The 22,055-nt window shown below is 42.2% G+C and overlaps 3 protein-coding genes across 3 annotated transcripts in view; 1 reads left to right on the top strand and 2 right to left on the bottom strand.

The window, feature by feature from the left end:
* The window catches only part of hipk3b (homeodomain interacting protein kinase 3b), a 307,389-nt gene that overhangs the window by 58,038 nt on the left and 227,296 nt on the right, over positions 1 to 22,055 (bottom strand). The gene's annotated exons all lie outside the window — the stretch shown is intronic.
* Positions 337 to 9,329, top strand: LOC306919650 (N-alpha-acetyltransferase 15, NatA auxiliary subunit-like; the record flags this gene model as incomplete). Its single annotated transcript, XM_079496206.1, has 3 exons — positions 337 to 2,835; positions 5,615 to 5,699; positions 9,313 to 9,329. 3 exons carry the CDS (start codon positions 337 to 339, stop codon positions 9,327 to 9,329), a joined length of 2,601 nt encoding a protein of 866 aa, XP_079352332.1.
* LOC306919649 (UPF0606 protein KIAA1549L-like) overlaps positions 21,174 to 22,055 on the bottom strand; it is a gene marked incomplete at both ends in the record, with an annotated part of 92,073 nt that continues 91,191 nt past the window's right edge. The window contains one exon of the mRNA XM_079496205.1: positions 21,174 to 21,458. Coding sequence (XP_079352331.1) covers positions 21,174 to 21,458 — 285 coding nt within the window. The remainder of the gene's footprint in view (positions 21,459 to 22,055) is intronic.

Genomic DNA, 22,055 nt, shown 5'->3' with positions numbered 1-22,055 from the left:
TCTGATCAATATGATCTATGATGTCCCTTCAATGAATTGGCCGTCGCCCGCCAATGTTACGTACACTGAATGAACTGGTCATCCCAAATAAGGAGATCCACGTGTCTCTATAGTTGGGAGCGGCTGTTGTTAGGGTACAGGTATCAAAAATAAGTTGCGCTATGAATTCTATACTTCTATATTTGGAAATACTTGCAATGCCACTCAACCAATCACAACGTCAGGTCAGAAAAGTCTGACATCTGTTGTCACCGCCAAGATGACATTATTCAACTTGCTTCGACTGTCCTATTAATGTTATCTCCATGTTGCTGAGAGAGCCGATCTACAGCAACAATGCCGACACTTACCTTACCGCCTAAGGAGAATGCTCTCTTCAAGAAGGTCCTGCAATGTTACGAACACAATCAGCACAGAAAAGGACTCAAGTTCTGCAAACAGATCCTCTCCAATCCCAAGTTTGCAGACCATGGAGAGACCCTGGCGATGAAGGGCTTAACTCTGAATCTTCTGGGGAAGAAGGAGGAGGGCCTTGAGCTGGTGAAGAGAGGCCTGAATGCCTGCTGGAGTCACCTCTGCTGGCATATTTACGCCCTGCTCCACCGATCCAACAAGAACTATGATGATGCCATCAAGTGTTACCGCAACGCGCTCAACGGCAACAAGGACAACTTGGAGTACCTTCGCGAAATCTCCCTGCTCCAGATCCGGGTGAGAGACCTGGAGGGTTACAGGGACACCCGGTATCGGTTGCTGCAGCTGTGTCCGACCAAGCGAGTCTCCTGGATAGGCTACGCTATCGCCTACCACCTCCTGAAGGATTACAAAACCGCTTCCAAGATCATTGAGGAGTTCAGGAAAGAGCAGCAGGAGTCTCCAGACAGGGTGGCCTATGAGTACAGTGAACTGCTGCTATACCAGAACCAGGTGCTGAGGGAGGCGGGCCGATATAAGGAGGCCCTGGAGCATCTTACCAGCTATGAAAAACAAATCTGTGACAAACTGACCGTAGAGGAGGTGCGAGGAGAGCTTCTGTTGAAGCTGGAGCGTCTGGAGGAGGCTACCGAGGTCTACCTCCGCCTACAGGAGCGGAACCCAGAGAACTGTAGCCACTACATTGGCCTGGAGAAGGCTTTAAAACCTGGCAGTGTTGAGGAGAGACAAAAGATCTATGAGGATTCCTGTGAGAAGTTTCCAAGGGCTCTGGTTCCTCGTAGGCTGCCACTCAATTTCCTGTCTGGTGAGAAGTTCTGCAAGGTCCTGGACAGTTATCTGAGGATGAGCTTCAGTAAAGGCTGTCCCCCAGTCTTCACCACCATCAAGTCACTATACCTTGATAAAGACAAGGTTTCAATACTAGAAGACTTAGTTGTAGGTTATGAGAAGTCATTAAAATGCTGCAAAAGGTACAACCAGAATGACGAGCGTGAGGATGAGGAGCCACCAACCACATTGCTCTGGGTGCAGTACTTCCTGGCACAGCATTACAACATGATTGATCAACAGACACTGGCCCTCAAATACATCAATACAGCCATCGAGCACACACCTACCCTCATCGAGTTATACATTGTAAAAGCGAAGATATACAAGCGTGCTGGGAACATCAGGGAGGCCACACAGTGGATGGATGAGGCCCAGTCCCTGGACACTGCTGACAGATTCATCAACTCAAAGTGTGCCAAGTACATGCTGCAAGCTGGAATGATCAAAGAGGCAGAAGACATGTGCTCTAAATTCACCCAGGAGGGGGCATCAGTAGCAGAGCACCTAAACGAGAAACAGTGCATGTGGTTCCAGATTGCGTGTGCGCGAGCCTACAAGTCCGCAAACAAGTTCGGCGAGGCCCTCAAGAAATGCCACGAAATTGAGAGGCATTTTGAGGAGATCACAGACGACCAGCTTGACTTCCACATGCACTGCATGCGGAAAACGACGCTACGCTCGTTTGTAGCCTTCCTGCGGCTGGAGGATGTTCTGCGAGTGCATTCATTCTACCGCAAGGCCGCCCACACCGCCATCAACATCTACCTGAGTCTCCATGACAACCCTCTCACGGACGATAATAAGGAGCTGCAGGCGGACACGGCCAACCTCTCAGCCGCAGAGCTGAAAAAGCTGCAGCACAAGCAGCGGCGAGCCCAGAAGAAGGCCCAGCTGGAAGAAACCAAGAAGAAGGACGACGATGATGATGAGGAGATCGAAGGTATAAAGGAGGAACTCATTCCTTACAAGCTGGCCAGGGTAGAAAAACCGCTGGATGAAGCTATGAAGTTCCTGACACCTCTCACACATCTGGTCAAAGACAAGATAGACACACACCTTCTGGCCTTTGAGATCTACTTGAGGAAAAGGTTGTTCGTGCTGATGCTCCAGTCAGTGAAGAGAGCATTGCTCATAGATCCAGACCACCCATGGCTCCACCAGTGTCTAGTACGCTTCTTCAAAGGAGTGTCGGATAGCAGGGATCTGACAGAGGCGGTGGGGAAAGTGCTTAAGCAGGAGATTGCGCGGCTGTTTGGAGAAAGCAATGCCAAGAGTTTCAACCAGGCCTTCCTCACTAAGCACCGTGACTCTATAACACACAGACTGGCTGCTGCAAAGATGATGCTGTATCTGGACCCATCAATGGAAACGAAGGCTGTGGAACTGGCCACTGCGCTAGATGAATCGCTCAACAATAGAACCATACAAATCTGCACAGACGTCCTGGAGAGTCTTAGGAACGGCGTGCTGGGCAACTGTAAGGAGCGGGCGGAGGCGTACCGTGCTGAGTGTAACAAGCTGTATCCTTATGCATTAGCTTTCTTGCCTCCTGGAAATAACAATCAGAACGTTATATGTCTGAGTTATAAATAAAGTAAAGAAATAAAGGTCCTATACCTGCGACAGTAAATCTTTATACTGGAAACGAACTGTATTGTAGAACAAAAGAAAACACCAATCCATTCCTTTTTAACTTAAATTGCAATATGTTTAAAGGTAGATCAAACAAAAATAATACAATAGAACAATCAATCCCTTTTCAAAATGTAAATTAAATGCTCACTTCACTTCAGAATTTCCCCTCCAATGTCCCTTTAAAAGTGTCCCAAAAGAATCCCCAAAAAGTAATCCAAGTATCCTAGTATCCTGAACGTTGTAGATCCTCTCTTTTGTTCAATAAAGTAGTCAAAAAAGCTATAAAACAAAATAAATTGCTTACTGGAAAAAATAAAAGGTATATCCTCCTCACCCAACCTTTAAGTCAGGAGTCCTCCGCTGGTTCCTTTGTGCACAAACACTGGATTGTTTTCTTAAGAGTCCAAAGCATCAGAAATGTCCGACCAATCTTTACTATCCTCCCGCATCCAAAGTTCCTCAGGCAAACTGCGTATTGGTTTTAGTTCAGTTCCGAGTTCTGATTTAGCTTAGTATTGGCTTGAAAAGAGTGTGTTTGACAACCACACCAAACACTCTTCTAGTTCTAACTGCCCAAAATGGAACCCAGGTTTGGTGCCTCACTTCCTGTTTCTTTATAGCTTTCTGGCAGTTCACTTCCTGGAATTGGAACTATTCCTGGAACTATTTCTAGCATACATTTCCCCACAGCTCCCCTTATGACCAAACTTTGTCATTTTGTCAACAGAAAATGTATGACCATGGTTCAACTTCACAAAACACATTATATTATATTCTCCATACACATTTCAGTGTTAAATATTCAACCATAGTTTCAACCAATACATTCCCTTGTTATTCCCCAGTATGTTTCATTTGCTTTCAATACACATACAAGGACAGGAAATACATTATTTCACACATTTTATGTGGCAGTGTCACGTGGATATGAGGAAAACACAAAGGATTTACCACCAGGGACCCCCAGGGAATGCTGATCTACAGTGACGTGTTTATCATTTCTGAATAGCTGGAAAATAAAATAGTGATCAAGTGATTAATCACTTGAATCCTAGTATCCATATTCTGTGGCTATTAACTTTTCTTTTTTTTTCAAAAGAATTCGCACAAACGTTGTAGTATTTTGGAGGGGAAATGTGTTGTGGCAATACTTTTTGTAAATGGTAAATGGTGCATTTATATAGCGCCTTTATCCAAGGCGCTTTACATAGATTGTGCATTACATTCACCCATTCAGACACACATTCATACACTGATGGCAGTGGAAACCATGCAAGGCACCAACCAGCACATCAGGAGCAATTAGAGGTTCAGTGTCTTGCTCAAGGACACTTCGACACTAACTCTGGGGGAGCCCGGGTTCGAACTGGCAACCTTGCGGTTATATCCAGATCTACCGCTGAACCACCACCGCCCCCCTATATGTATGTACTGTATACAGTATATATTCTGTATATGCATGTAATTACCTTTATAATATATTTTAGGTTTGTGTCTGTACTGGTAAACATACAGATCTGTGTGTGAGTCACTCACAACCACAGTTTTATCAGGATATCAAAGATACTACATGTAACTGTTGAAGTACATACATCTCGTCTACATTGTAGAACATGTTTTTATTGTTGACTGTATCATTACAAACTCCATTCTTTATCTGTCATGATGACTGGCATGCAGTGATGGAGTGACTCACGTTTTTGTTTTGCTTAAGTAAAAGTATCAATGCCATGAAGTAGGTTACTCTGTTAGAAGTAAAAGTTTGGTATTGAAGATTTACCCGAGTGAAACTACAAAAGTATTGGCATCAAAATTTACTTATATAGGGGTGCCCGCTGGCCTAGTGGTCCAGGCGCATGCCACATATAGGCTCTGGCCTGACAGCGCGGTGCGTGTTCGAGTCACGACATGACAACCTTTGCTGCATGTCTCTCCCCCTCTCTCCCTCCCACTTTCCTGTCTATCTTCACTAATAACTATCAATAAAACGCCAAAAACAAATCTTTAAAAAAAAACCTGATGGCCTACCACTTGAACCCCAGCATCCATATATTCCATAATATTCTGGGGACATTAGCCCAAAACATAGCAGATCTACAATCGTGGCATTGCTATTTTGACTTCAGTAACCAATCAGAGTAGCTGTTATCCTACTGCCTGTTATCCTTGGACATGCAGTGTCCTGATAAACTATGGTGTCACAGTTAGGCCTCATGGTGAGGATTTATACGTCTGATAAACTATGGTGTCTATTCATACAGTACAACAGTTTTAGGTGATAAGGTGACCACTGAACAACATGACATCACACCGCGGTGATAAGTGACTCACCGCCCACCCCAACACATCTCTCTGTTTGTACTAAGCACTGTTCCGGTGGTCACCTTATCACCTAAACCTGGAGCATGAATAGGACATACGGCCTCATGGTGAGCGTTTATAAGTCCAGCTCCTCATTCTGACTGACATTCAGCTCAGAAGCAACAAGCCAACGGGACAAACACAAGCTGCAACGGTGAGTCCATTTTCATGTTCAATTTAACATGATTTAACATAATGTTGTTTACTTTAGCTGACTTTAATTTAGCACCATGCAAAGCAGAATACAGGCTAACACTAATAATTTATCAAGCAAACATGATAATTTGTATGTATTTAGTAGGACTATTGTTACATAATGGACTTGTGTGTTCTCCATTGTTGCTGTTTGCAGATGAAGATGTGTTTTCTGCTCCCTGTGTCCATCCTGGTTCTCCTGGCCCAGCTGATCTCTCCTGGACCTGTACCGACTCAGCCAAGTAAGTGGTTCCCAAACGGAGTCTCTTATGGTCTAGCTCAGGGGTGCCCACACATTTTTGACTTGCGAGCTACTTTCAAAATGAGAAGCTCAACAGGATCTACCTACCGAAAATATTATACCATTGCTGAAAATAGTTTAAATATGTACCTGAGGGGGCTTTGGAATAATGGAGCTGGCATTACATATAAGACAAATGCTCTTGGAATGGGAAATAGAGGGGGAGAAATTGAATAGGTATAGGTTTTTTTTGTATTTAATTTGTAATGCTACAGACGTTTTTGTGCACAGCAACACTCTTGAAAACAAAGTATTGCATTGTGGGTTTGAGCTGACAGGCCCTTTTGATGTCAAACAATCAAGTCACCTTAATTCAAGTGGCCAGATCCAAAACCTTTTTTTTTAAATATTTACATGAAATATAAAAGGGTCATGTCATGTGATCTACCTGCACAGCCTGTGTGATCTACTGGTAGATCGCGATCTACCTTGTGGGCACCCCTGGTCTAGCTAGTGGTTCCCAAACAGTGTGTTGACTGCTGAGGACTAGTCCAGATGTGTCTTGGGATATTGTGACAACCACACATTATTATTGTAACAACTATACATTGTATTGATTAATTTATGTTCAGTACATTGTGTGTACATGTGTGTGTATATTAACCACCATTAGGCGTATAGGCTACCATGAGTAAAATGTGTTTTATTAAAATGAAGGCACACATTTTCCAAACTGATCTATGAGCTATCGACATGTCACATTGTGACCCATTGTTTGCATGTCGATATTAAGCTATTTTTACTATTTTGGAAATTGTGAGAAAGCATGAATCCACCTTAACTGGTTCACTTTTTATTTGGCATTACTAAATTAAAAATAAATGTTTACACAGTGAACCAATTTCACCCATTTTTATTTTATTTCTTTTTTTCCTTTTGACCATTAATTAACACTTTGCTAAAATTCTTCTTTGATTCTTTGAAGGTGGGTGGCCGTCTGCAAACATGTCCCTACCTGTAGCCCCATATGTTCAGGTAAGGTGAACCCACAGTGACAGACGTATTGTAACAAAAGGCTATTTACACTTTTTATAAAACTATACTACAAGTAAACACATAAATCTGAACCTACAGTAAATGGGACTTCCACGTGTAACGTCATCAACCTGCTGACCCTGAATAGTTTGTGCTTCTCAGCAAATAGACTGCTGAACAAGAGCTAAGTCTGATGTACAGACTGAACTAGTTCATGTTTTAATAGTGACTCCTGTTTATTTATACTGATACATATATTCATTCATGACCTTTTATTTATTATGCACCCACAATTTGTCATATGATGCACGTTATGCTCCTCTCTTCTCTCTATCCTTTTTAACTGATGAGCCTTTAGGCACAGCCACGTTTCACCCACCTTACTTGTAATGTGATGTGACAATAACCATTGATTCTGATTCTGATTCTCAGGATGATTTTGCTGCTGTTTATGTCGTCCAGGAACCACTGCCAAAAATAGAACTCAAAATGGAGGTAAGGTGAACGCACTGTGCAGCAATTTATACTATTTGTAATACTTCAAGTATAGTGGTCAGGACGTGACCACTATATCCAAGAAAATCCAACGGCTGCTCCAACAGAAAGAGATAAACTGAAGAGAAGGAGGCAGTCTGTACACCGTTTAGAGGAGGAGGCAGTCTGTACACCGTTTAGAGGAGGCAGTCTGCACACCGTTTAGAGAAGGAGGCAGTCTGTACACCGTTTAGAGGAGGAGGCAGTCTGTACACCGTTTAGAGGAGGAGGCAGTCTGCACACCGTTTAGAGGAGGAGGCAGTCTGTACACCGTTTAGAGGAGGAGGCAGTCTGTACACCGTTTAGAGGAGGAGGCAGTCTGTACACCGTTTAGAGGAGGAGGCAGTCTGTACACCGTTTAGAGGAGGAGGCAGCTGTACACCGTTTAGAGAAGGAGGCAGTCTGCACACCGTTTAGAGGAGGAGGCAGTCTGTACACCGTTTTGAATATTCCCAAAATAATGTATTACCAAACAACCACCAAGAAAACATAACGTTTGGGCCTATGTGGCCTTCATCAGGTGTACACAAGTAGTCGGTTTGCTTCAAGTAAACACAAAGGTTGGAACCTAAATGGGACTTAAAGTTCAGAATGAGCCCAGGCCAAAATAACAAACACAATTATTATTATCGTACTATCTTAGGTTCTTGCAGAGAGACGAAGCAATCACAATTCTATCACAAATATAGATACATGTGTGTGTATATATATATATATATATATATATATATATATATAGTTATACCGCTAATTGTGACCTAAAAGACTGAATCTTTTTAATGTTAACTAAATACACTTTGCATTTGTTGGTGCTAAAACTGAGATTTAGATATTTTAAAATAATCTGTAATGTTGGTGTACTCATGCCCAGGTAGCTACATTGTACACAGCCCATCATTCTACCTATCAGCATCGCTTTAAAGATTAAAGTATAAACTAGCAGATTTCAGGGGAGCCTCACTTCTATACTAAAGTACTAGGGATGCAAATGATCCATTGATTTGTTAATTGATCATTGATAGCCTGTATCGACCGATTGGTTAACCAGTTAGTTGATAAGCGGGTTTTTTTCATCTTAATTTCCCTATAAAATGTCTAAATTCTAATACACATTTTGCTAATCAAATCAAATCAAATCAAATCAAATATTTATTTGATTAAGGGCCAGGTAAGGGCATCTTCTTTTGAGGAATATAATGAAATGAAAAGTGCACTGTCTTGTCTGTCACGTCACATGCAAAAGCAGAGACGTTTCTGTGGCTACCAACAAGGTACGGGGGACTTTTTGTTTACCGGCCCATGCGCGACGTTTGCGCGTTCCTCAGCCGCGCACGCGCTCTGACAGCAGTACATTCACAGAAAACCACCCAATGATAGAACCGCAGAATTTTCACTTCTTAAGTGTTACGTTTAATTGAAGCATTTCTTAACGATTCATTGTTAACATCCCTATACAATGTACACATGCAATACAATTATTGTTTTCTGGGCAAATGAATATACACACTATAGCCTATTTGTAACACTATTTGTAACACTACAAGCAGAACATGACCTGCCCTTGCCCAAAGGCTGGGCGACCGCTTTTCACACCTTGGTGTCAACCCCCATGAATGACTAATTATACTTGTACATCAAATATACACATGAATGAGTAACAATAACAACTAGTACATCAACAACTATACTGTAAGACAGGGTTCCTTGAGGGGGTTCCAGTGGGTCTGTACAGTATGCAGCTAAATGACTGATAGATAAGAACCAAATGGACCATTACATACAGATCTACAACCCTGAGAGTGTACATTAATGTACGCTCTCAGAGTTATGGGGGTCTGTGGCCTAATGCACACCAAACTGTAGAATCTTGAAATGATAAAAGTTTGAGAACTGCTGCTGGTCTGAGTTGAGCCTTCATAACTCCTTTAGAACTGCTGCTGGTCTGAGTTGAGCCTTCATAACTCCTTTAGAACTGCTGCTGGTCTGAGTTGAGCGGCTGGTCTGTGTTGGGCCTTCATAACTCCTTTTTCTCATTGTATTTTCAGATGATATTCGAGGATGAAGCTGGAGTTATATATATGAGGGAGGATTTCATAATTAATTATTGATCTAAATGTAATGTTAAGTGTCATTTTTGAGTGGTGTAAACCACTCCTACAACTGGCTTTGTTAGTCTGTCTGTCTGTCTGTCTGTGCAAAAAAAATGAGCATGGTTGATGCTGATTGGTTGATGCTGATACATTACGTCAGAACACAGCTGATCAGGCTATATAATACCATACACCACTCAGTTCACACGGGTGTGATTTTTTTATAATTAGTGTGCCACATACACGCACGCACGCACGCACGCACGCAAACACACTCACATGCCCATGCTCGTGTGCGCACATGCACACACACACACACACACACACACACACACACACACACACACACACACACACACACACACACACACACACACACACACACACACACACACACACACACACACACACACACACACACACACACACACACACACACACACACACGCACACAATGCTTATTATAATATGGTACCATTTCTGTCTACAAAATGTCAAATATCTTCTGTCGTGTGTATTCATTGTGTAATAAATTGATCCTCTTTGTGAACATTATACTGTAAACCTTTCTGATGAATTGAAAATGGAGGACCCTGATGTAAACAAGTCTTTTTTATCCTTGTAGCAGATTTTGTATTGACCTGTACATTCGCTGTACATTCTACAAACTGTGAATACAATTTTCAATCAATATATCAATCCTATTTGTATTGTCATATTTGTTTCTTCACACAAGAAGCTGTCATTACAAACAATGGCTTCTCCACTACATCTGAAATACATTTCATTGAAGCTGTCATTACAAACAAAGGCTTCTCCACTACATCTGAAATACATTTCATTGAAGCTGTCATTACAAACAAAGACTTCTCCACTACATCTGAAACTAGAAAAAGTGCCCTTCTGGGCACAGGTCTCCACCAGGAGGAAAGGAGTGTGTGTGATGTTTGGCAAAATATTTAGGAGAAAATTGTGTGTGTGTGTGTGTGTGTGTGTGTGTGTGTGTGTGTGTGTGTGTGTGTGTGTGTGTGTGTGTGTGTGTGTGTGTGTGTGTGTGTGTGTGTGTGTGTGTGTGACGTGGCTTGGCCTGTTGTAGCGCCACCATGAGGCTGATTTGAAAACTGTCAAGTGGCATTTCTTCCTCAGCCTAGTGGGAATATGCATGCACAGTTTCACCGCGATCGGACGCTGCGTTGAGTAGTTGTGGCGATTTGTACAAAACGGGTACAAAGCGGGCTACTCCTGAAAAGTTTAGAAGCCAATCTTAGGCAATGAAGGTGGATTATGAGAAATCAAACAAACGCGTCTTGATCACATGACTATGGAGAGCATGTGTACCGATGTGCGTAAAATTTGGATAAAATCTGAAGGAGTAATATTAGAAAATGTGTTTTACATATGTCGGCCTCCTGGTGGTGCTATAAAGAGCAGATGTGAAAAATTCCAGGAAAAGGTTTTTCCTTGGCCTCTAGGGAGTGTGCATACAAAGTTATCCACAGATCCGTGCAGTTAGAGGTAAAAACGCTTTTCGGCGAGTTATAGCGCCACCATGAGGCTGAGTTGAAAATGTTCACGTGGCATTTCTTCCTCTGCCTAGTGGGAATGTGCGTGCACAATTTCACGGAAATCACACGATGTGTCCATGATTTGCAGCATTTTGTTTGAAACTGAGCACGCCTGCAAACTTTGGAAGCCAATCTTATCCAATCAGGATGGAGTCTGAGAAATCTGAAAGACCCGTTTCGTTGAATGGCTCTAGAGAGACTGTGTACCAATTTGCGTGATGTTTGGACAAAATCTGTAGGTGTACTGTCCAAAAACTTGGTGGCGGAGGTTCATCGTTGGCATCCAGGGAGTGTGTGTGCAAAAAAATCGACCGGGTTAACGGTGCCGGAGATTAGCTGTTCACAGACGGACGGACGGACACACACACACGGACACACACACGGATGGACGGACGGAGTGCAAAACATACTCTCTCCCCATGCCTTCGGCCTGGTGGAGACAATAAGATTGCTATTGGAGACATCTCTGTTGAGATCGATGTGCTAGCCAATGAGACGTGAGGTGCAGAGGTAACAGTGAAGGTGCCGGTGATACTGAGGCAGGCCGAACACAGAACCTTGGGAAATGTCCTGTAGTCATTTAGCAGAATTTGTCATTAATAGGCCCACCACTGGGCTGTTCGAGCTGAGATGTTTGAGCTGTTCTTGCAGCCCTAGTTCAAGGGCTGCACCAGTGTTTAGGGTGAAGGTGGTAATGGTGTGATTGCCCACCTTGGCCACTGAGAGTCTGGCAGTTAGGAAGTCCAGTACCCAGTCGGTTAGGACTGGTGGGGACTATGGCATTAAAGGCAAAGCTGTAACCAATAAATAACAATAATTCCAATTCATCTTTGTTGTCAAGGTGGGAGAGGGTGGGATGTACAACCTTAGAGATATTATTGTTAGTGGATCTGTTTGGACAGTGTAGGCAAACTGCAAAGGGTTCAAAGTGCTAGGGAGAGAGGAGCAGTAACCTGTCCTTTTGAAAGCACATCATGAGTCATGACCACTGTGTTTAGCACGGGAGGCATACTATGGTCCGACCGACGGAGCATTGGTTCAACATGCGTCCGCACCTCGCCTGCTCCCGTGCTTGCTAAGTTGTTTCCATGCTATATTAACTAATTTTGCTGGGGGCTCCTTGGAGCCGTCTTTGAGAAACACTGCTGTACAGATATATTCTCGGGCAGAAACCACCTAACTCCAAAATGGAAAAAAAATATAATAATAATAATAATAATCAGGAAATGAAGAAAACCTTATTTTAAAACAAAGCAATACTGCCTCATCAAAGTTGGTATTGTGACTTTATATATTTTCAATTACTTGCATGAGAGGGGGAGAGCTGATGGAGTTAGCGGCTTTAGCAGACAGTTTGAGGGTCCAATGGAGTTAAGAGGTTTTGTCAGAAGTGCTTTATATTACTTTTCACTGGTTCAATATTTTTTAACCAACACACAGACGTAAAGGGTGTTCAATAGCATTGATTTCTGGAAAAAAAACTCAACAATGGAGTTAGGTGCATGGTTACCCCCGACAACGACAAATTATACACATATATTGTACAGATGCTGACAGTTGTGGGGTCTCACTCACTGTAATGTATAGATGCTTGTTCTTTTTTTTCTCTTCTTTTTTCCTATCAGATGTTTATCATGTTAATTTATAGTAGATTGTAAATAGTAAAATTGGTATTATTATGATTCAAGCATATCTTGACTCTATTTCAAAATAGCAAAAAAAAAGAAAAAGTCTGAGTAAAAAAAATCAATATTTCAGTCAGATAACTCACAAATGGATTGAACCAATATTTTATTATAGAAAAGTAAAACATTCCGTATGCGTCATGTGGGTCAATACATAATTTCATCAGACAATATTGCCTATACTTAGGGAGCTGCTCGAGGGAAATTGAAACCACACCTGCAATTCCTCAGAATTGCACCTTTCTAGTCTATCTTGGCATTCAGGCTCTGCTACATTTCCCCCCCTGCTGAGCAGGGAGACAAATGTAGCAGAGCCTGAATGCCAAGATAGACTAGACCCGGCCGGGTCACACCAAATACTCTAAAAATGGGACCCAGTGCGTCCCTGCTTGGCACGCAGTATCAAGGGTTGGATTTGGGGTATTCCTGCGATATACAATACAAGATGTCCCCCTTTGCGTGGGACAGTCCCTCATTTCCAAGACGTTTCAGGCGTCCCACAAATTGTCCCCTGTCCCACATTGTAACTGACAGGCATCAGTGTTCAAATGCCCTATAGTTAGTCCCCTAATAGTTGGCGTTCTGTTGTAAAGCTCTGTCATTGTCTCTTTTCCTGCAAGATGAGTTTTTTAGCCTGTTAAAATAACATGAGAAATATTTCCTAGTTTGAATATGGTCACCCTAAGTGCTACGCTTGTTCAATAACTATTATGAACTATGTGTAATGTGGTTAAGTTAAAGTATACACATTTTATTTGTATGGCACTTCTCACAGAGATAACTCACAGTGCTTTACATACAACAGAAATAAAGATACAGCACAAAGCATTAATTCAAATGATTAAAAACATCAACCAAACATTCCACAAATGCTTTATAATGATTTTAAGTGGTTCTTCAAAATGTCCACAGAGGCTGCAACTCTCAAGACCTGTGGAAGGGCATTCCATACTGTCTTGTTTTTGGGGGCAGTTTGGGGTTAAGTATCTCGCTCAGGGACACTTCAAACCTTAGGCTTCCCAGGCACTTGAGTTAAAGTATAGATACACTGGTGAAAGATTACTCAACTACAAATGATAATTTGCTCAGTCAAATTTGTTTCCAGGTAAAGTATGTATTCAAAAATATTATTATTATTATGCGCCAGAATGGTACCTCCCAGTCCCGGCAGAGTAATTCAGGAGGGTATTCCACAGTATCACCTGTTCTGTCTCTGACTCCTGAGAGTAATGTGTCCCCAAGTTAACTTTATAAAGTTGGGCTCACAGTGCTTGTATGTTCTGAAGGTTTATTAAACGCACATATCAATCCTAATCATATTTTATAGGAGCCAACGTTGTGGGTGATTAATTAATTTTCAGAGATTAATAATAAGAGATGCAAGCCTTTCTTTATGAATTGAACTCAGTGCCAAAGAAAAGGAGGATTAAGGATATGCAAGCAACATGTCCTCATTTCACAAGTGCATTCACATACAAGTGCATTCACTTGTATGTGTTATTCACCCTTGACCTGTCCTCGTTGAACCTTGACCTGTCCTCGTTGAGGTAACTGTTTAATTTCAGAGCCATCATCTGCTCAGACTGTTGTTCTATATACCTTAAGTAGCCTTTATTAAGCAATAATGGTCCTTCAGAGGTTGAACATAATCTAATTACAGCAGCCAAATTAGGTCCTAACAAACCACAGTTCCTGGGGAAAAAGCCGTAATGAGATTGCAATTACAATTTAGCCGTTTAGCAGATGCTCTTATCCTTAGCGATTTACAAAGTGTAAGGAATAAGTGCAACGGACAAATTAGAGGTGAGTTTTCAGACAGTGACTGAAGATGGGGTGACTCTGTGGTCGTGACTGACAGAGAGGTGTCAGTCCACAGCTTGGCAGTTCAACAGAAAGGGAAGCAACACGTGCGTGCGTGCGTGCGTGCGTGCGTGCGTGCGTGCGTTCGTGCACAACTGCACACACACACACACACACACACACACACACACACACACACACACACACACACACACACACACACACACACACACACACACACACACACACACACACACACACAGTACACGCGTGTCGCTTCCCTGTCATCTATGGTGCTTCCTAAGTTCCTGTGGTGCTTCCCTGTCATCAGAGGATAAGAGAATCATCAGACCAGTCAGGAAAAAAGGCCAAAAGACTTTAATTTTAATAGAATCGTCTCACTTTATATTTCATTTCATAGAATAAATATTGGTCAACAATCCTCAAAGCCAGTATCAAACCACCTAAAACCATCTTTGACTCTTATACCCCAGGTCTTTGTTATTTACCAATACATGATCCAGCGTATCCAGCATGAGAACATGGACATGGTCATTTACATTACAGACAAAATGGTTTGTTTGTACAGGTTATGAGATTACTGCAACCATGGGTGTTCTCTGGTCCATAGCTCTAATGCCTCTGCATTAGAGCTATGCTACTCTTCTCTTCCTGCGCTCGCATGAAATGCAGACCAGCCTCTCATCTGAAAAATAAATAAATTATGTTTTCACTACTCACCAATACAAAGGCGGCTTGTGTTATTAGAAAGCCTACTTTCCTTAGTGAATGCACTTTGAGCCCCCCACCACACGTATAAATGCAGAATTTAGGTTTTTTTTCACCAGAAGGAAAAATCTTGTCTATGGGGTTTTCTCTCAGCAATATCGGTAGAGGGTGCAGTGGAGTAACTAAAAGCATTGTATACGTGTGGTGGGGGGCTCAGAGTGTGTCCACTAAGGAAAGATAGGCTTTCTAATAACACAAGCCACCTTTGTATTGTGAAAACATTATTTTTGCTACAGAAAGAGGCTGGTCTGCATTTCATGCGAGAGAAGAGTAGCATATAGGTGCTATAGGTGTTGCTCTGGTTTGGCAGTAAAAGACAGTTTGGGAACACACAGGCAACAAAGCTTATTTACACTGACAGGCATGGGCATAAATGGGTTCAGTAATTATAATCCAAAAGATGATTGTGTTCATCCAGTATCGCTGCAATAGCAATTCTATACAGGAGGAAATAATGGTTTATTTGCATTGTTAATTGTTATTGGTCATCTTTACTGTACTGTATATCAGTGGTTCCCAAAGTGGGGTCTGGGGACCCCCAGGGGTCCTTGAGGGAGTTCCAGGGGGTCCCCAGCTAAATGATAGTTTGTAACCAAATGGACCCTTATGGGTCTGTAACTCTGAGAGTGTACAAATGGAACCAAATGGACCATAACGGGTCCATTTGGTTCTATTTGTACACTCTCAGAGTTACATTAGCATTGATTTTACAATATAAATTGGGGGTCCCAGAGATAGAAATGACATTAAATGGGGGTCTGTAGACTAATGTATGTCAAACTGGGGGTTTGTGAAATTAAACGGGTTGAGAATCACTGCAGTAAAAATCTTCTCTTATGAGAGTCCCTTCAAATGGGGGTCTGCAGGCTTATTAGGGTCAATTTGGGGGTCCTTGGCATGGAAAAGTTTTGGAACCACTGCTGTATATCATCACTGACTTTCTTGTCTCTGCCATAAGTACATGGTATTTAGCAATGCATCCTGGGATGGATTTGCAACAGTGTATATCAGGTCACCAAAAGCATCGAGGTGTTCTTTGTGCGATGTGCAGTAATATTGCAGTGCCCCCTACTGTACACAATTATATTTTCATTTTCACATTGTCACATTTTGTTACTTCAGAGCTAGAAGTGAGCTGTGAGTTGAGCAGGCACCGTGACCTAATGACCGGTTTCCGTGCCACATTGAAAAATGAATGGTGGTGTAATTGTCTATAGAAGCATTTTCTTCCCGATTGGTGGCATGAAATATCTGCAATAAGAGTATTGCAGTATGAGGAAAATGCAATGCTTGGGCTCTGCACTGCACTTATAACAAGTAGGATGACGTTAATAAACAACATTGACACAATGAAAAATGGTGAGAGAATAAAGTGCTTTTCAAATAGTTCTTCTAGGGGGGGGGGGGGGGGGGGGGGAGACCACTGCAGCGTACAATCAATAGCTGAAACACTCAAGTGGACATTCACAATGTTCTTAACAAAGAGCTCTGTACACATACTGTAGGCCTCTTAGAACAGGAATGTCAATAGACACTGGTCAGGTCACATGACCACATCATCATGTTAACTATGACACCAGTCAGGTATGTGCACACATACAGTAGATATCAAAGGGGGCTTCAGCCCCTGCCCTTTTACCCGTCTGTAAAACAACGGCCCTCGATCTCCAGACCACGAATGCAGCATTTACTATGGTGAAAGAAATGCAAATGCCCCTCCTTTCCATGCCATGCCGGAAGGCAGCATTCAGGAGAATTGTCTCCTGAACTTGAATGCAACATTTTGCATGGAACTAATTTGTTTCAAAATCCATGTCGTACACTGCATCTCCAGTAGATAAAGAGTGCAGGGTTGCGCCCCGAAAATAGCTGATCTACAAGCTCTCAACGTGTCGCAGCGCGACGTGTTGTGGGCTTGTAGATTTGCTATTTTCGCTATGTTGGACCAAAAGTGCCCTCTTATGGGATTTCAGCCCCTGCCCCTCTAACACTCTCTGCACGTGCCTGACACCTAACCCCGCGGCCGCGTCACCAGACTTTCCACCTCGGAGGAAAGCCTGGTCTGTGTTACTTATCGCCTGTGTTATCCGGTCTAGACCGGATAACACCGTTTTGGTACCCCGTTTGTTTTGCTTATTTAAATTATATGTAATTGGCTGCCAACCCCCATCTGAAAATATGTTGTTCCAGGGACCCCCCCAGAAGCAAAGATATGAATTAAAAAGGTTCGCTCTGAAAGAATATATTCAAAGATTTGCGCCACATTTTCACGATTTCCCCCAAAATAGCAGATCTACAAGCTCGTAGCGCGGCACTCGCGACAATCTGCTATTTTTCAACAGCTTAAGTTTAACATAATGCTTAAAACACCAAAAGGGGTTCCCGCCCTGAATGGTTTAAATGAACCACAGAGTGGTTTGCCGTCTGCAAAGATGGAAACTTTGTGCCAAAGGCTTAAGGTTGCGTGTGCATCTTCTTCATATCACATCACATGGCTCACAGTACATTTGTACATTGTACTCTGATAGGCTTTTCTATCTGCAACAATAATTAGCAAAGTTATTTACTCTTGGATTTATGAGACCTGAAAATGGTTCCGTAGCTATAAAAGCACCAGTGTGTTAAAAAGAAAAGAAGAAATAGAAGGAAAGCACAAGCAATTTCTGATTAACGTAATTTCTGAAAGTTCAAATAAATTCACAAGATTTTTGTATGCCTCTGACAGGTTTAGGTTTATGCTATTAGAGTAAACAATAATAATACGGTATATTAACCAATTATTGGTGTTCATACAATGTGGCACATACCAACCAATGCAAATTATTCTAGAATAAATGCTTTCAATGAAAAGAATTTACTTTGTTTACAATTATAGAATCAACAATTCACCTTATAACATGGGCATATTAAACGTGTGATATTTACCAGTCATTCCACACTATGTTGGGTTATGTAAAAATGCAAATGCAATTTATCTGTCTGCTGCTGGAAAGGAACTAGCATTATTGTTAAAGGTTCTGAAAATTAAGAGCTATGAAAATCTGGAATAAATTATTATTTGTTTTAGTTTTTTACACTAGACCGAGTCTGGGATTGCATTTTTGAAAATGATGGCTTCCCAATGTGAATTGGCTTCCCAGCAAGCACGGTCCTGGACCTGAATGAATTATTGATGTTTCGATTGGAGACAGATCAAGTCAAACCAAGACTAGTCAGATCTGGCCCAGAATATCACCTGATTCCAACCAACATAATATTCTGCCCACTAAGACGGACGTCCCTGGATGAATCAGAGAGAGTCCGATCGAGGCCAGATCAACTTAGGTCAAATCATAACTAGTCAGATCTGGCCCAGAATAAGCTATATTATTTCAACTGGTGAAGACGTCCTGGAAATGACGTAAAGATCATCTCCTATTGATCATATGCAGACCGTGTCTATCTTTGCCAGCAAGGTGGTAACTAGGTGCAAATTTCCCATTGACAGACCATTCATCCAAACAGAAAAGTCCTGGTCTGATTGTAATTAAACATCAAACTCACCAACATTGCAGCTGTACGCAAAGCTTGAATTATCCTCTTTCTATCTGCAAAGTGTTTGTTTCATAAAAATCCACTGTAGACATGTTATGTTATGAGCTACATCCTGTCAAGAAATTCCTTGAAGATGATGTCAGAGTTTGGAAGGGCTTGTTAAAGTAAAGCAACGTCCTGTGCGAATTCAAAACAGGTGGTACGCAGGGCCGCTGAGTGATAACCAACAAGCACTTCCAACACCACCTGCAAGGAATTTCTAGACAGGAAGAAGCTCATAACATGTCTACAGTGGATTTTTATGAAACAAACACTTTGCAGATAGAAAGAGGATAATTCAAGCTTTTCGTACGGATGCAATGTTGGTGAGTTTGACGTTGTTTAATACAATCAGATAGGACTGTTTGTCTGTTTGGATGAATGGGCTGTCAATGGGAAATTGCACCTAGTTACCACCTTGCTGGCAAGATGGACACCTATGTCTACATATGGTCAATATGGGCTGGGATCTGGCCTAGTCCTGAACGTCACCGGAGGAGTCGGAGGACGTCAGGGACGTGCACACATGCCACACATAGACATCAAAGGGGGCTTCAGCCCCTGCCCTTTTACCCGTCTGTAAAACAACTGCCCTTTACAGACCACAAATGCAGCATTTACTATATGGTGAAAGAAATGCAAATGCCCCTCCTTTCCATGCCATGCCAGAAGGCAGCATTCAGGAGAACAGCTTTTTTCCGAAGTCTCCTGAACGTGAACACAGTATTTTGCGCTGAACAAATTTGTTTAGAAATCCATGTCGTACCACATCACATGTCGTACCACATCTCCACTAGCTAAAGGGTGCTGGGTTGCGCCCCGAAAATAGCTGATCTACAAGTTGTAGATCCGCTATTTTTGTCCAAAAGTGCCCTCTTAACGGGATTTCAGCCCCTGCCTCTCTAACACTCTCTGCACGTCCCTGGAGGACGTGGCTTGTTGGGTTGGCAGTCAGATATGATACCTAAATAGTCTAGTAGCCAGCCCATAGAGCCCCATTGTGAACCCGGACATGTTGAGTACACCAAGGTTTTATGTTAGAAATGTTTAGTATGTGTCAAACTAGGGGGTTTTCATGATGCTGAATCCATTCCAAGCATTAGTTTAGCAAAAAAACACTCATTGGGCTAAAAACGGCCAATGCCGTCATCACAAATTGATGATGTCAAGTGGGCATGGCCGTTTTAAGCCCAATGAGTGTTTTTTTTTGCAAAACTAATGCTTGGAATGGATTCAGCATCATGAAAACCCCCTAGTTTGACACATCACATGCTACATAAAGCATGATGACATTTTGAATATTTTGCCTTCTATAGGTTGTAATTGGTATGGTCACATATTATGCCAATTATGAAAATTGCTCAACATATGCAAGTTAGCATCCGGCAGTTTCTACATGCTGGGGACCCATACTAAACATTTCTAACATAAAACGTTGGTGTACTCAACATGTCCGGGTTCACTTTTTGGCTACTAAGCTAAAAAGGCTCAGTGAACCAATATTAGTGCCGCCCCTTGGTATTGTAAACCAGGGGTTCTCAACGTTTTTGGCTGGGGACCCCCGGAAATGCTTTGGCCATGTTTCTCGTGACCCCCGCCCTGCCCCCCCTCCCCACCCCCAATACAAACTGACTGCAAAAATAACCTTAATAATAGAGAAAATATATCATAAATGAATACTGAAACCAGATCTAATCATTAAGGAAAGTTGATGCATGTACTATGTGTTATGTGTACTATGTAAACTCTTAATTTCCATTTCCCAGCCATTCAGTTGCAAAAAATTTTATATATATAATTTGGGGACCCCCCAAAATAATTTGGCGACCCCCCGAGGGGTCGCGACCCACGGGTTGAGAACCCCTGTTGTAAATCATAAGGTCTATAGAAGACCTAAGATACAGGATGTCCTTATATGTACATGCTTATATACATTGTGTTCTATGCTCAACCTTCTGTTCTGAATATTTGTGTTCCTCTCAGTACAAACGGAACAGTGCTTCTTTCAGTTCTTTCCTCATTTTCCACAAAAATGCAATATATTTTTTTCCATGAATCGATTTCCCATTGAGTGTCTTATTGAATATGAACATTATTATTCATATAGTTACAGAGACATCGTTGTCAGTATATTTCTGTTTGTTTCAGAATTCAGAAAACCATCGCTGCTCATTTGCCTTTAAATTGTGAGTTAAAACACACCTGACTAGTGTGCGAGAAGGAGAGAAAACAAAACAAATGAAAATCTGTGGGTTAAGAAGATCAGTCTTATAGTACAAACCTCAAAAAGCAGTTTGTCTGATGATGTGGTGTGGTTCCAGCCTTGTGTGACCTCTTTGTCTTGACGAAGAGTGCAGCAAAATGACAAACCATCTCCTTGCTTGGCCACTAGGGGGCAGAAGAATCACACCTGGAACTCAAACATGTCATTCTGCTTCTTCGCCAGCTTGGCCACCTCTTGGCGAATAGCCTGGACCAGAGCCGAGGTGGAGAGGCTGCTGAGGGGCACGCTGACCATGTTGTCCTTCCCAGCTTGGGGCAGGTTCTGCTGGGACGTTGTGGGGGCGGGGGTGGCGGGGAGTGCCTCGGGGGGCAGGTTGTACTGCAGGTGGGGGGGTAGCTGCTGGGGTGAGCTACCCTGAGGGTAGCGAGGATGGGGGAAAGCCTCCACATACCCTGGCAGGGGCACCTGAAAAACAAGGTAGGCTAGGTGGTGTATCAGGAAAACACTGCCAACCAATGTGCTAGCTGTGAATTAGATCAAGTAAGAAATTAGCTTTAGTGTGTGTGTGTGTGTGTGTGTGTGTGTGTGTGTGTGTGTGTGTGTGTGTGTGTGTGTGTGTGTGTGTGTGTGTGTGTGACTGTGTGTGTGTGTGTGTGTGTGTGTGTGTGTGTCTTACACCAGTGTTTGTTAAACAACTAAATGGGTGATAAGGGAAACCATATCGAGCATACTTAAATGAGAGAAATAAAATCACTACAAAATAACCAAAATAACGGGGAAAGTAATGAATGTGAGAACCTGTGATTTTTGAAAATGTTTTTTTTTTCAATTCAAACATATATCGTTTGAACTCCAATAATGGACTACATTTGGATATGGAGATAAAACATTTAGCGGCTATGATTTTACACCACGTCAAAAAAAGAATAATAATCAAATCTAATAAATGAGAGAAAAATAGTTGTTCATTTAGGAAATGTGCTCAACTACCCCGGTATTTTGCTGTGTCCACTCAACGCCAGCCATAAATTCACTTCAGCAAATGGTTTCTAAATGACAGTA

This window comes from Electrona antarctica (genome assembly GCF_951216825.1).
Source record: "Electrona antarctica genome assembly, chromosome: 3".
NCBI lineage: Eukaryota > Metazoa > Chordata > Actinopteri > Myctophiformes > Myctophidae > Electrona > Electrona antarctica.
The sequence above is the reverse complement of the archived record's forward strand: the minus strand, read 5'-3'. Positions and strand labels throughout refer to the sequence as shown.